Source organism: Callospermophilus lateralis, chromosome 6, assembly GCF_048772815.1.
Source record: "Callospermophilus lateralis isolate mCalLat2 chromosome 6, mCalLat2.hap1, whole genome shotgun sequence".
Classification (NCBI taxonomy): Eukaryota; Metazoa; Chordata; class Mammalia; order Rodentia; family Sciuridae; genus Callospermophilus; species Callospermophilus lateralis.
Window position 1 is genome coordinate 140268017 of NC_135310.1, and position 16212 is coordinate 140284228.

Consider the following 16212-nt stretch of genomic DNA (forward strand, 5'->3'; position numbering starts at 1 on the left):
GCACAACACTTGGATAGAAGAACAGGACAAACAGCTGGTGAACAGACACAGGACAAATGACAAACAGCAAGAAGATGCTGGAGAAACGACAAACAGCAGAACAAGCAAGGACAAGCAACAAACACAACAAACACAGGACAAGCAACAATCGCTGAGATCACACAGGGAGACCTCTAATGGGGCAGAGACCCCTCAAACAGAACCAATGACTGGCAAACAGACACTGGACAAGTGACCAACAGCAGAAAACACTGGAGAAATGACAAACAGCAGAACAGACACAGCACAAGCAACAATCGCTGAGGTCACCCAGAGAACCTCTAATGGGGCAGAGACCACGTCTCATCTTGCCACCAGACAGATGAGGCCCCACAGGGAGGCCTCCAGTGGGACAGAGATGACGTCTCATCCTGCCCCCAGACAGGTGAGGCCTCCCAGGGAGACCTCCAGGGAGACAGTGACAACATCTTGTCCTGTCCCGGGGAAGGTGTAAGCGACTGCGTCCAATCTGACGTTTCCCCTGCCCCCCCCCCCCCAGAAGAGTCCACTCACCTGAACTGACAGCCGGCAGGAGGCTTTTCAGAGCATCCTAGGATGGATTGGAGTCGTCCTTGGAGTGAGGCTGAGGAACGTCTCTCAGGAGCTCCCCTCTACTCCCTACTCTGGGGCCAAGGTCCAAAAGCCCATCGTTGGAGGCAAATTTGGCGTGAGGGTAGGAAAGAAATGGATCCAGGGAAAGCCCCCAAATGTTATAGTTCAGGCTTTGTCCCAGGGTTTCATAAACTGACTTCCAGACCACTCATGTATAATCGAATCAAGCCTTTATTGAAGCACACCAGAACATAAAGCTGTTCCCCTGATCAGCCCTGAACAATTGCAAGGGCACTCCTTATAAGCCTGAGAACTGCAAAAGGGATGTTCAGGGGGTCTAGCCAATGCAAGCAAGCCAGGTTACAGAAGCAGGACAGTGCAGTCAAGCGGAGGGAAGCCTAACCCATCACAGTTAGCCCAGTCACCCCAGTTACAGAAACAGAGCCCCGGTACCCTAGTTACAGAAACAATGCCCCATAGGTAGTTCCGTGTTCTTAAAGGTTTCTATAGCAAAAGGAAAAGAACATCTTGCCCCAGTCATGACTCTTCTACTTGGCATGGTTGTTTCACAGGATGAAGTCATAAAACAAAATGGAGTCACATTTGCTCCTACTATTACAGCGTATCAGAAGAAAAGTGGGTCAGAGGGTGAAAGCAGAGGACTGCACCCAGGGATGACTTTTCCTCATGGAGAAGAAACTCGGCCGCAGAACAGAATTCCTCTGGTCCTGCTGTGCTGGATGAAGAAGAGGAAGGGGTGGTCTGCACAGAAGCATGGAGGACTGCACAGCGCCATGAATCTACAGGCTGTGGCGGCTGCAGCTTCAGTACCCTCCTCATTGACCTCCACAAATGACTTGTGCACAACCTTGGACAGATACAGGTCTCTCCTGGATGACATTCCAGAAAAGTCTGCCCTGGCCTCATCGAAGGCATCGATCATGCCCAGGCTGTGAAGGACTTCCTCCAGATCATAATTTTCCTGTAGCTTAAACCGAGGGAGGAAAACCTCCACCTCCTCTTCGTGCATCAGGTCTGGGCTGGTCCACTCTATGTACTTCTCATAAGTAAGTTTCTTCTCCACCTAGAAGGGAGTTGAACATGTCAAGACCAAGCTTGTGCTGTCCCACAGGGCCACGTGCGATAATGGAGATGCTCCATGTTGTGAGTGGGAGCTCACCTTGGCCAGAGGTGGTGCTAGTGGTAACCAAGGTAACTAGACAGAGCTCAGGGACATCTCAGCAGGAGACCTTACCTAGCATCTGCAAGGCCCTGGGTTCCATCCCCAGCACAGACACAAAAAAATAAAATAAAGTAAAAAGCTAACTGGGAACGGGGGAAAGCAGCTACATCAGAAACCCAATGCCCTTCCCTTGCCATTACGGCCTCGTTATGGCTTAGTGCTCCTTACCATTTTCAAGTCAATGTGCTCATCGGGCAGCATGATGATCATATTCAGCTCCTTGCTGACGTAGGGAAGGACCAGAATCTTGGTGAATATTTCCCGTATATAGGTCATTTTAAAAGTAGACTTCTTAAACATCATTTGCACAGGCTTCTCCTCATTCTGGAAGGAAATGGACAACTGTTGAGTAGAAACTTGACCCAGCTGGCACATTGGACTAATTCCACAGAGGTAGCCCCTGTGGGCCCCAGGAACACTCTTGACCCAGCTTCTAGGACAGGCCATGAGGTTCCTCCTGAACCCCTGTTATGGTTAGACACCAAGTGTCCCCAGAGGCCAGTGTGTTAAAGGTTTTATCTACAGTGTGGAGCTATTGGGAGGTGGTGGAACCTCTAAAAGGCAGGGCCTAGTAGAAGTTAGGTCCTTGGGGCAAGTCCTTGGAGGGGACTCTGAGACCCAAGCCCTTCCTCTCTCCTTCATTTCCTGACTGAGGTGACCAGTTTTGCTTGATCAACTGCTCCCAACTCTTCCATCCACCACCCCCATGCCTAAGGGCAAAGGGTCTGCCTTATCATGGATGGGAAACTTAAATTTTGAGCTCAGATGAATCTGTCCCTTTTTAAGTGGATTATCTCATTATTTGGCACACTGAGAGAATGCTGACTAACAAACCTCCCAACACCAAGGTGCCCACACTCACACCCAACATGTTTCTTGGTGACTTCACCTAGTCTCATGACTTTGAACTTAATTCACAAATTTACAGTTCAAGCCAGGACCTCTCCCCTGGATTCCAGGTTCATGTGTTATACTGGCTGCTTGACACCCACACTTAGACCAAAAGAAAGTCCTAGTGTCACACATGACTGTGGCTCTTATATCCCCTTCCTTCTCCACCTACACCTCTTCCCATCACAGTTGGCAGTGACACCATGCATCCAGTTGTCAAAAGCCCTGGTGCGTCCTTGCTCATGTCTTTCTCTTACACTCTGCATCTCACTCCTTAGCAAATTATGGTGGCTCTACCTTTGAAATACAACCAAAGCCTCATCTATTGTTCTTTCTTCCACTGACATCACCCTATCCCTGGAATACAGAGATGACCTCAGAGGGATCCCAGTGAAATGTAAGTCAGATCACACCCCTCTTACTGGACACCCTTCCATGACACCCCTTCTCCTAGGAGCAAGATCTGAAGTGCTCAGTACATCCTATAATCACAACAGCTCATCTCCCATTCCTTGTCTCTCCTCACCTCCTACTACTCTCCCTCTGCTGGTTCCTACACTCACAGGGGTCTCTATAGAAAATCAGGGTCATTCTATCCCTCCTTTGTCCACTCATCCCTACAACCCAGAGACTGTAGCCTTTGCCTCTTCCTGGTCTGCCGGGGTCCAGCCCCAGCGGGGTCCAGGGAGTCCTGAAGGAGGAGTGGCGTCGGCGAAATGATGAGACAGGAGTTGTTCCGTTTGAGCAATCTCCAGAGAGAGAGCTAAAGCAGCTTTCTCTGGGTCCCCTTTTTATTACAATTTTTCTCATCATTATAGATTCACAATACGTCATTGGTTATATAATTTAAAACTTTGCCAAGACATGACATTTCCTAAACCATGATTGAGAGCACACCGATCTACATTCTTCCAGGATATGACCCCCAGCCATACAATCATCAAAGTACAGAATCATTAATAAAACATGTCACCAATTTACATCCTTCAGATTTTCCCAAGATTTACTATTTTTCCCAAGATATGTTATTTCCTTATTAACTAATGCCAAACTACGTAACCAGACTCTAAGTCTCCTAGCCAATCATTAACCTAAAGTACACTTGTACTTTATTTCTAATTCAAAATTCCCATCTAAAAAAGTCCCTTTAAATCTTATATTTAAAATATCCTAAAGTTTATGAATCATCCTTAAAACATATCAGAAACCTATACAACTTAAAGACTTAAGAATTTCTAAACTTAAGAATCTAAATAAAATAATATTTCTAACATTATTTTAAAACTGTGTCTTATAAAGCTATTTTAATTAATTTCTAAATTTATTCTCATAAAACTGGTTGAGCTGCTTTCTCGAAGAGTTTCTTTGTTTCTCAGTCAAGGTACACTAGTTCTCAAAGAGTTTGTTTCTCAGTCAAGGTGCACTAGTTCTCAAAGAATTTGTTTTTCAGAGGATGATTGTTGTCCATTATTAGGTTTGTCCACAATGTACTAAGATAGAAGAATAGCCTTTTACTTTGTCCTTGATATGCTGAGGGGTGGGTAGAACGGCCTCCAAGGCATGAACCACCTGTTCTGTTCTAGCCATCTGAAATTTAATTTGTTTGGCATTTAACATACTCATGCCTCCTGTGAGAAACATAAGCATGAAAATGCAAAGTCCCAATTACATAAAAAAGGGTCTCATGGTTTCGGTTACCCACCAACCAGCGTGGCTTTGCCAGCATTCATCCTCACTGTGACCCTGTCAAGACAGTGGGAGAGCGGCTTTGCCAACACTTTTTCTCACTGTGACCCTGTCAAGACAGTGAGTGGGGGATCGCCTCCACCACTGGTCTTTACTCAAGTATCACCCTCTCAGTGAATTCTTCCTTGATAGACCTGACCTGCAACTGTACCCCCAACCACAGCTTCCTGTTTGCTTCCTTTGTGTATCTGCAGCACTTACCACTGCCTAATAACTACTAATGTCTTATTTAAGATTCTGGTCTTTCACTCAAGAAAATGTAAGTTTCATGAGGCAGACATGTTCAGCTAGTCAATACCTGGCACATAGTAGGCACTCAATTAACATCAGCTGAATAAAGGAATAAAAAACTGATGAGCAGAAATAGCAAAGGGCCATCCTCAGACCAAGAGAAAAAGAGGACAGCGACCACATCCTACCCTACAATGCTGCTTAATTCATGAGTACTCCACAGTTTGATACCAGCAGATACTCTGAAATTTTTTTTAATTCCATGCAACAGGCACAGCTGAGGGAGCTCCCTAGTTCTCTGGCACAGCACACCATTCCGGATCAAATGGAGTAAACCAAAGACATATCTGTTGTCACTTTCTGTCTCTGCCTTGTTGAGCTTGCCTGAACTAGACCTCAGCCACAACAGTCTCCTACACTTGGCTCCTCAGACATGGCCTTGGCCAGAAATTGGCACACTTTTTCCATAAATGGGTGAACAGTAAATATTTTGGCGTTTGTGCTACAGAGAATTTCTGTCATAACTACTGGATTCTACTGTTATGACACATATAAACAAGTAGGTATGTGTGTGCACCAACAAAACTTTATCTGATAAACTTGATATGGGCCGACTTTGGCCCACAGGCCTCAGGGTGCTGACCCCACCTTATTCAATTTCTCTGCATTCCCCTCCAGGACCCAAGGTCTCCAATCTTATAATAGAAAAGAATCCAATCTTGGTAATTTAATGACTCACTAAATATATAATTATGTAAGCTTTATTTCATTTACAAATGAGGAATCCAAATGAAAATCCTTATCAACTCAAAATCCATGCCCCTGGAGACACCCCTGCCACACACTCTGTGGGCTGGTACAGTCAACCCCTGCTGCAGCTCCACCCTCTCCCTCTACTGCAGAAAGCAAGGTAAACTGCTTCAATGCTCTGTATCGAGCAGAAGCCACGTGAGAGCAGTTCTGGTTTCCCTCTGAATACAACGGCAGAACCCCTCTGAATACAAATTTGCTCTCCATCATCTGTCCTTCCTGCTCCATCCTGCCTGGACAGTGGAGGCAGTATCGGAGCCCTCCTGTGAGCATGAGGAAGAGGCCACAGGCTGAAGGGGCAGAGCAGGGAGGGCTGGTTCCTAAGAGCCTCACCCCAGTGCCACATCAGCCCTGGGTTCTCCTCTCCTCTGGGCCTCCTGGGTGGTGAGATGAGCTGTGAGCTAAACTGCAGAGATCTGGGGTTTCCGTTGCTAACAGTTGAATGAAGCCCTAATATACATCTTGTTAAAGATGAATTTCAAGGAGAAAAAATCATATTTATGGAAAGGACAGTTCATTTCAGAATAAATCTCAACACAAAATGTATGTGTTGAAAAACTGAAGGTTCAGATCCAAGTGGATGAGGTTTGGTCAGTGATCAAGAACACATTAGTCCACCTGTGTGCTTTGCAGCATGTCAAAAAAAATCTCTATAATTAAAAAGTCTTTTTAAAAAATGGATTCTGTGAGAGAAAGACACCAGGCCATCAGCAAACACCTTCCAAACTGAAGGTGGTTAAACTCAAGGGTCTAATTCTGTGTATGTATCTTTTTGCTTGTTTTTAAACAAAAATATGTACTGGTGTTATCCTTACAAACAAAAGAAGACTGAATATCAGTTATTGGTTCAGTATTTCCTGAGCACCGGCTATCATAACTCCTCGATAACTTCCAGCTACATACAGGTCAAACACTTTTCAACAAAAGTGAAAAGTCCTTCAACCACTGCTATGTCTTGTACAGACCAGCAGGGGGCATAGTGACAGCTTAGATAAAGGGGCAGATACCAGGTGGGGCTTCCAGGAGGGACAGAGCAGTTAAGAAAGGAGTGTGAATGGGGAGGATTCAGGTCCACGAGGACCCTCAGGCACCAAATTTGGAGTTTGACCTTTATCTGAAAAGTTCTGAGAAGCCCAGAAAGACCTAAAGTTAGCCTGAGAGCTACACCATCAGATTTGCCTTGTAGATTAACACACCAGAGAAAGTATGGCAGGTGATAGTAGGGGGGTCCTCCGGACAGAACCCTTGGTCACATACAAAAGGAGGAAGCTCATGAGAGAAAGGGCCCAAGGCATGGGGATTCCTTGCTGCAGGGCTGTCCTATGCCATGAAAGGCACAGGCTGCATGTGGTGGCCTTCATGATCTAGAAACCACCACAAACACAGGCCCTGTGTCTGGGAATCTCCTTTGTTACTATGCAACATTCACCTTGCTGACTTTAAATGGTCTCTCCTTGGTGAGCTTTTTGTCAAACTTTTTATCCCAGTTTCCTTTGAAGTAGATGGCATTCACGAGAACCAGATTAGTGTTTGCATTCAATGAACCTGGAGACAGCAACTCTGTAATTTTATCTGAAAGGAAGAATTAAAGAACCAGTTAGCTGAGAGTTTGCTGATGGGTGCATCAGTGATGATACGGAGAGGGGCCCACCTCCTCAAATAGTCAAGCACAGAGATAAAGGATCACATATGCCCCAAATAATATAAATAGATATTTGTCATCAAAACAAAGCAATATCCCTGGCATTGAAATACATGTTCTAGGAAGAAAAATACCATCATTTGAATAAAATGTAAAAGGAAAAAGTAGATATTAGTAAGTGAATTCATACCACAAGAGATAGAATGATTGGTGCCTACAAACTAAAGAACTTAAAATATTGTTACAAGGAGTGATTATAAATTTAAACTTAAATGTTTGAGGTGCTGATATGTTCACCCTGATTTAAACAGTACACACATTATATATGCATTGGAGCATCATGTATAGTTTTGTTATTATTTCTAGTCCAGCATATCGAACAATATTATTTTTGTACAATATACATGATTTTGTTATTATCAGCTAAAAATATTTAAGATTTTAAAAAGATGCTCTTTACAAATGTAAAGCACGGTTTAGCCAGACATGGTGGTACATGCCTGTAATCACAGAGGCTTGGTAGCCTGAGGCAGGAGGATTGTAAATTCTAAGCCAGCCTTAGCAACTGAGGCCCTAAGCATCTTCACAAGACCTTGTCTCTAAATAAAATATTTATTTAGGACAAGTGTCCCATTACATTATTTAAGGATGTGGCTTGGTATTTGAGTCCCTCTGATTTGAATCCCTGGTACCAAAATTGAAAGAAAAAACAAAACACACAGTTTACATTGAAAACCACAGGTCCATGAGGATACCACCAAGCAACTTGAAACAATGCATGAAAACTGGGGAGCATGAGCTCACACTAGAGAGGACACAGCTGGGACCTCTCAGGTGAATTTTTCTTTATTCGACTGGTGAAAAGAAAAAACAAACAACAGCAAAGACATTACAGAGTGGATTGTTCTGGAAGAGGGGTGCTGACTAGGGGGAAACATCATGGATACACTGAGAAGAGCAGGGAAGAGCTAGAGAAAATGTCATCCACAGACAGTGTTTCAGAAGCAGACTTTTAAAGTCTGAAATTATTTGAGAACAAAAACATCATTCCTGTTCATATATGACAATTTTGTGAAGGAACTGACAATAAGACTGATGTAAATACTATTAAAAACAGAACAACAGGCTGGGACTGTAGCTCAGCGGTAGAGCATCTGCTCAGCATGCCCAAGGCCCTGGGTTGGATCCCCACACTGCAAACAAAGGAACTAGCAAAGCAACAACAACCCCACCATCACCAGAAACAACAAATAAAAACCATGTTTTTACCTTCTGTCTCTTTAGCTACCCAGGTGTTTATGTGTTTTCTGGACTCCTCGGTAGCATTCAGAAAGTCAAGCTCTTCCATCTCTGCTTGGTAGAATTTCTGGCAGGAATCTTTAAAAGACTAAATCAAAACTACATAATTGCATGCTTCCAAAAATAATTAACACCAACAGTGTACTTCTTTAATGTACCAAAGCAGAAACTCAATAATGTGCTGATTTAGAAGAGGTAATTTACAAATTAATACATAGAATGAACCTAAAATCCACCTTCTCAGTTTTGGGCCATCTTTAATGTCCTGACTATCAAATAAATTTCATGAATGGCTGGATCTTTATGGGAGTTGCTGAGCCTCAAGAGGTAACTGGGAGGAAGCTGAGCTGCAATAACTGTGGAGAGAAAGTTAACCCAGCAAGAGCTACCACTCCTCTGCACTCTGGATCAAGGGACACTGGACACAGAAAGTAGAACACCACCCTGCCAGCACAACTTCCTGTGATAACAGAAAAATGAGCACCATCAATAATGGTGTCCCAGGTGACTACAGAGCACCTGAGATCAGGTCAGTGCAGCTGCAGAACTGAATATTCTCTTTTATTTTATTTTGATTAATTACATGTGTCTAGAGATTGCCAGTGCTGCTGAACATCTCAGTTTGGGGTAGTAAGCAATTCTCAAAAAATGAGCAGGGCTATGATTCAGCTTAATGGTAAAGCATTTGCCCAGCATGGGAAAAGCCCTTGGTTCAATCCTCAGCATCACAAAAAAAGAAAAGAAAAAGAAGTTCAAAGTGTTTTACTAACATATCCTATGAAATGATAATGACATTGATGAACACATGTTAAAATAGAAAATTTGTGGAATATAAGTGTGCTTACAACCCATTACAATGGCAATGCACTATGAAATTATTTCCTAATCTTCATTTGGAACAGTTTATGGCTCCATATTTGATTTGTATTTATTTATAAGGCAAGATTTCACATTTCTCCTTCAGTATTGCACAGACACAGGTGTTAGGAACACAAGTTCTTTGATTTATTAGCTGAGTGGCCTTAAAAAGGTTAATTAGTGTCTCTGCCTCTTCGTTTGCCCTGTAAATGAGACTGCACTGGCTGTATGAAGCTCCCAGAGTTACTTTGAGGCCCAGCTGAGTTACGTTCATTATTACTACTTTATCCAATGTTACTGAATTCTCAACATATTGTGGGCACTTAAAAGGAGAACTTCCTGTATCATTCCATTTCATTCTCACAGAGTTCTTGCTTTACCAATTTCACTGTTCTGTTTCTGAAAATTTTTAAATCTTTCAATCTAAGAAAATAGTCTGAAAGCAAACTGGCCACTCAAATATTGATAACTTGCCACACCTGTGAGTGATTTTTACAACTTTTAAACACCCTAGGAAATAACAACCTGCTATTCAAGTTACTATCATACAAACAATGAATAATCAAACTCAAGGAATATGTAATTTTACATCATGGTTGGTATTCAATTTTTGGAAGTTTAAAATAATGAATGACAAATATTTCTAATATCCTCATTTTGTATGCTAATATAAATTTTTAAATACCAATAGTTTTCTTAAAATATCCACCCAAATAATGAAAGAAAATTAAATCAGCCAATCATGTGAGTGTGTTGGAATTTCTGTTCATATAAAAGGCTTAAAGAGGATGATGATACCTATAAAGCAGCTAAGACTAATTAAATAAGTAAAACAGATTATAAAAAATCATACTGTGATATATAGTTGTTATCAATATTTGAACCTATGCTTGTTTATGTTCATTTTATATCACTTCCTTTTAAAACAATTAATGTAGTTTAAAAACAGGTTTGAAAAAATGAGAAAAAAAATCATAGAAAACATTGAAATCCCATACATACAAAAACCTCTTATAAATCAATAAGAAAAGGGAATACAGACTAATAGAAAAAAGGAGCACAGAATATGTAAATAAACAACATACAGAAAACATATACAGGCTGAATATTCCAAAATGTACATGTGCAGAAATATTTTACATTTTGGCACTTTCCAATTGTGGATTTTGGGATTATGGATACTCCGATTGTCCATGCTCAAAGAGCTTAAGTTCAATCTCATAAGTAATCAAGATTCAAAAGCTACAAACATGCAGTGTTGATCATGGCAGATGGAAACCAACATTCTGCTTATAACCCTGAAAGGAACAGATACATCACTTTGGAGAGACATTGAATAATATAATATATATTAAATCTCAATGCTCTATTTCCTTCCTCCCTCCACAAATCCACCTGAGAGCAGCACACACATACACACACACATGCACAAAAGTCACAGTCAATAACACTGTAACAGCCCAGACTGGGTCTGACCTAAAGCCCATCCATGAGCAAATATCCTTCTATGTTCCAATGTGTCCAACTTAGAATTATCAGATGATGGTTCATAATAGTGATGTAGGGCTGGGGATGCACTCAGTGGTAGAGCTCATGCTTATTTATATTTGAGGTCCTGGGTTCAATCCCCAGTGCCACATAATGGTGATGATGATGATCATGATAACAACACTGAAGTAGATCCACATACACTGAGATGGGAAGAACAAGAGAAAGATATTTCAAAACAATGTGTTTTGGATAAAGGCATAATGCAGAGAAAATTACTACAAAACAAAATTTCTACATGTGCAGGAGGATACATGTCAAATCTATGAAAGCTCTTATTCTGGGAGGGATGATGGGTTGTGGGACAGAGGTTAATGTGGCTCTTGCTTTGCTGGATTTATTGCATTCTGCACAAAAATTTACTCACCTGTGACTTGAGAAGTTTTCTGATTTTTTAAATGAAAGGGTGTGAACAAATACATGAGTAACCAGAAACCTGAGTGAATTCACAGCCCAGGCTCTTTCAGCTGCACCACCAGTACCCCTCCTCCCCACTACCTTGCTTCATCAAAAGCAGCGAGTATGACTTACTGAGAGGAAATCATAGGACTTTTCTCCAAAGAGCCTGTTGGCTATTCTAAGCAAGTACCGTGCGTCCGTCTTGTTCACTTCAGTGAGAAGGGACTGGATGCCCTGGTGGACATCTCCACCTCCACTGCTGCTGCTTTTATTTAAAGAAAGTACCTGAAATCAGAAACACAACAAAAACACACCATTGCAGTAGACCCTGACTACAGGGAACAAGCAAACTATACTAAACTTGGCCTAAGAACTGTGCAGATTCTTACCACCAACCAATTAGAGACAAAAAGTATCTTGAAAGCTCACTCTCCAGTGTCCCTCCCAGGATCCCTCTCTGTAGCCTGTCAGTATTGTTCTGAGCAGAAATGTCTCTCCACAACCCAGGCTCTTTGTATCTGGAGCCTCTCTGGAGACAGAGTTATCACTAGACCTCCCATCCCTGCAAACACAGGATGCTCCAGAAAAATGTAAGGTAAGGTCTCTCCCTGCCTTTAGGTCTGTGAAGGCTCTGACCAACAGAATTCAGCACAAGCAATACTGTCCAGGCATGAGCCTTAAAAAGCCTTGTAGCTGTCACGTTCACTCTGTTGCACCCGCTGTCATGATGGAAGGAAGTCCAAGGAATCCCCTTGGAGGATCTGCTACCACACAGGCTGAGTTGCTGGGAAGAGACCCAAAGCCCCAGCCAATATTCATCACCAAGACTCCCCATGTGAGAGAAAGCCTCCTTGGACCCTGCAATCCAGCTGTCTATTGCAACAGTAGCCTGAGTGGCCCCAGCTGTCATCACGGGGAGCATAAGAACTGCCTCTGAGGCCACTGGATCTGAGAAAATAATCCACCATTATTATTTCAAGCCACTAAGTTGGGGGATGGTTTGTTTTGCAGCAATAGATAACATGTGCAGCAATGCAGAAGTGTTCCGTCATAACAAAAATAAACCACTTGATGCTGGTTTTGGACATGGGCAATTGACAGAGGCTGGAAGGACAGGGATGAAATTACTACCATAGTCTGCAAAAAGAGGTAAGGTAGGTGATAAGGTAGGCACTGGCCAGAGAAGTGCAGATGTTCACCTGTAGCAAGAGGTAAGATAGGCCACTTTCCCAACTCCCACATCTGCTTAAGATAGGACACATTTCCAGTGAATGCCCACAGCTGTCTAAGATGTCCAGGAATTGTGTATTTATAAGTGCTTAACTTAGAGTGTGGGAAGAAAGAGATGAGCTAAAGAAAGAATTATTGCATTTTCAAGCAGAATTTAAAGGAACTATTTCTAACCCAGTTCTTAATGGGTAGAACATAAAGGTGTTTCTTATCTCCCCCCTTTCCAGTTGACAACATAATTCTCAACCTAAGAAATGGCCTCAAGGTAGAGCTCCAATCCATGGCCTCAGGAGCAAGGCCAAGATCCACTTTGTAAAAACCTTGAGACAACAAAGGCAGCATATCATAGACCTGTAGACAAAGGGGCTTCTTAGCAACTCAAGGACATTGCCCCACAGCACCCTTACTTCCAACCTGACACAGTCTTGACTCAAACAGACTTGTGCGTGTGGCTTGGTCCAGTGCAGCAGGCTGTAACTTGAACACAGAAATCCTACAATGGGTTTTAAAGGAATTATGAAATATTGAAACTAAAATGTGAGACAGTTCAAAGTGAAGGGGTACCCTTGGGTCCCCAACTCTGTTTTGGCAGGAGAAAGGCTAAGAGAGAAACAAACATGAAACATGACCCATTTCTTCTGGAAAAGGAAGGGAGGTGTCAAGCGCTAAGTCCAGAATGCACAGGGGGTGCCATGACCTGACATGTGAGGGACCAGGAAACCCAGGTGGAGCCAATCAAGGAATATCCCCACCCTGAGGGCAGAGGAGCCTGGCACACACACCTGGCTGGATCTGGAAATTGCTACAGTTCAGGGACTGCAATGTGCTCACAGGGGTGCTCAGCAGGGGTAGCATGTGCTTCTTGTCAACTCTCCATCCACACCCCTCTGATACCCTCTGATATCCATCCACAGCAATCCCTTTGGGATTTGAAGTGTGGAGAATCAGCTCAATTGACAACTGTCAGCATTTACTATTACTCCCAAAGGACACCAGGTACCTGAGCCATCTGGACTGCGGTGGTTCCCTTTGCCCCCATGAGGACCATGGCCAGGGCCGAGGAGATGCTGATGGGTGAGTAAAACACATTCCTTGAACTGTCTTCTCCCAGCGTTTTCAGAAGGTTTAAGGCAAAGGTGCCGTTTGCTTCCAACAGAGGATCCATGATGGCGAGCCTGGAAGGATGGACTTCAGATCAGTATCACAGGAACACAGGCTCATAGGCCAACTGCACTTTCCCTCCTGTTAACTCCACTGCTGCTGTGGTGCAATAAGCAAACAGACACACACAGAACTCTGAGGGTCTTTTTGGGGTCTCAAGATTATTTTATTTTCTAATATTAAAAGAAGAAGAAGAGTAAACTTTAATACTATGATCCTGTTTTGTGAAGACTGAATCTGCACACTTCTTTGTGTGCATGGGCAAAGTGTGGGTGGGACACATGCACTTTCTGGATTGTGTAAAAGAAAGAGTTATTGACTTTGGCTTCCACATCTGTATTCTTTGGTGTGTTCTAAGAGCTTATTGTATCTTTAATTTGAAAATCATTTAAAATTACAAATTCACTCGCAAAATTACAAAGACAAGATATTCAAGTGTTTTTATAATATGGGAGAGTTCCCCATTTTAGGGTAACCCGAAGCTTTAAAATAAATTTGGGAGGTAAAGCCACATGAGACCCTTCTCTCCTCTGAATCAAATACCCACCCATCTCCCCCTACAGATGAGGGTGCTCACTCAGGTGTGGGGCAACATTTAATCCTCAATTCTTCTAGGGAACCTATGCATGTGACAAAGCCCAAATCTAAGGCCATGTTAAGGGCCTCTGCTGTCACAGGCAAGGGCACTTGGCCCATGGGCTCACAACTCTTCCTCATCTCTGGTCAGTGGTGCCTGCCCATGTCCACCTCCACACATTCAGAGCTCAGTCTGGAGCTTTTCCAGAAGCTCATTTGGCAATGCCCTGGCAGCCCTGGCAAGATCAAGGGCAGGAACACAGTTAACCAGTCAGAAGTGAGTGGGGTGGAGGTGTCTTTAGGCCAGTTGGAATCACAGAATCATAAAATGTTATATAGCACAGCAGGACTTCAGTGATCCCTATTCACAATTTTCCATTTTCAACAGGGATCAGGAAGTTCACCAGGGTGAATTGATTGCAGCTGAGGAGCAGTCGAACTGAATCTTCCCAATACACTTGGAGAAGTCATGAACTTCAGGAAGAGCCTGGAAGGAATCAGGTAAGAGGACAAGAGGAAGGAAAGGGCTCAATCAGCCAGGAAGTCTGCACATGCAGTGGAACAGGCCAGGTGCACTGTGGGCACAGGAACTATCTGTTCCAACACTGTTCACAGATGTTTAACAAACTCATTTCCCCAGCTGCAGAATGCTAACGTTCTAAGACAATCCTCATGATTCCCCTGAGCAGTGGGTGGAAACCCCCAGAACAAGGAGAAAATGAGTGTTTCAGAGTACACAGGAGTGGGAAGGTGTACCTAAATAAGGGACTGTGACAAGAACATGAAGCATCCCTTTGTATAGCATCCCATTCGTATAGCTGTGCTCCATAGAACAAGGTCCCCAGACACATCTATGTCCTAATCTCTGGAACCTGTGAAAATTCCCTCATATGACAAAAGAGACTTTGCAGCTGTGATTAAGAATCTTCTGATGAGAATATCATGGACCACTGAGAGAATATCATGGACCACTCAGGTGGCCCCCAAATGTAATCATGTAGTCACATGTAGTTTATAAAAGGGGGGTGTCAACATGAATAAAAAAGGAAAGAAACTCAAAGAGAGCCTCTCTAGAACAAAAGATTTACATTGAGATTAGCAAAGGGTTGCAAACCATGGTGGGCAGATTATGAATATCAAAAACTCATGGGAGTGGAGAGGATGAGGCCAAGAGGGAACTTGTCAGAGCTAAGCAGTCAGGTGTAGTGGCACATGCCTGTAATCTCAGTGGCTTGGGAGGCTGAGGCAGGAGGATCACAAGTTCAAAGCCAGCCTCAGCCACTTAACAAACTCTTGTCTCCAAATAAAACATAAAACATGATGAGGATGTGGTGCAGGGGTAAATTGCCCCCAGACTCAATCCCTGGTACAAAAAAAAAAAAAAAAAAACTAAGCTCCTGAGCAAATTTTATTTTATACCCATGCTTTAATGTAATTGTTTCCTGGGATGGAATTAACCTCAGGGGACCATTTCCTGTCTACACAAACAAGGGACCAGGGCTTACTGGTTCATGGTCATTATGCCCCACCCCCCAGGTGTTGCTTGGCACTGGGTGCTCGTACTTTTTATAACCAAGCACATTTGTGTAGTTAGTAGACCTCTGGGCTTCAGTCTCACTTTCAGTGGAATTGACAAGGCCTTGGCCAAACACGAAATTGCAGTTTCTTGTAATCTCGTGTGTTGCCTTAAAGGAAAGTAATGTTTGGGTTTTTCTCCATCTGAGTTGCAAAGCCTGCAGTTCTAGCACATATCTTGGCTCTAAGTCTTTTGGTTTAACTGTTTACACCTTTAGGTTGGTTTCTGGACTGTTCATTCACCTGGGAACCTGTAAAAACTAAACTGTTTATACGGAAATCCTAGATGGAATGCAAACATCACTGAATTCTGTTACTTTTGATTTATTTTTAATTCTAATTTGTTATATATGACAGCAGAGTGCATTGCAATTCATATTACACATATAGAGAACAATTTTTCACATCTCTG

The 16212-nt window shown here is 42.9% G+C and overlaps 1 protein-coding gene across 2 annotated transcripts; it reads right to left on the reverse strand.

Moving 5' to 3' along the window:
• Positions 1–1276: 1276 nt before the first annotated feature.
• On the reverse strand, positions 1277–13668 carry LOC143400902 (serpin B6-like). Of its 2 annotated transcripts, none has more exons than XM_076857869.1 (6): positions 13489–13668; positions 11391–11543; positions 8424–8541; positions 6942–7084; positions 2003–2158; positions 1277–1675 (listed from the first exon to the last, which is right to left on the reverse strand). In XM_076857869.1, exons 1-6 carry the CDS (start codon positions 13651–13653, stop codon positions 1277–1279), a joined length of 1134 nt encoding a protein of 377 aa, XP_076713984.1. In that variant the 5' UTR covers positions 13654–13668. The 2 variants fall into 2 exon arrangements, with proteins under 2 accessions (XP_076713984.1, XP_076713983.1); XM_076857868.1 differs by having other exon boundaries at positions 2003–2149; positions 6936–7084; positions 13489–13653.
• Between the last annotated feature and the right edge of the window lie 2544 nt (positions 13669–16212).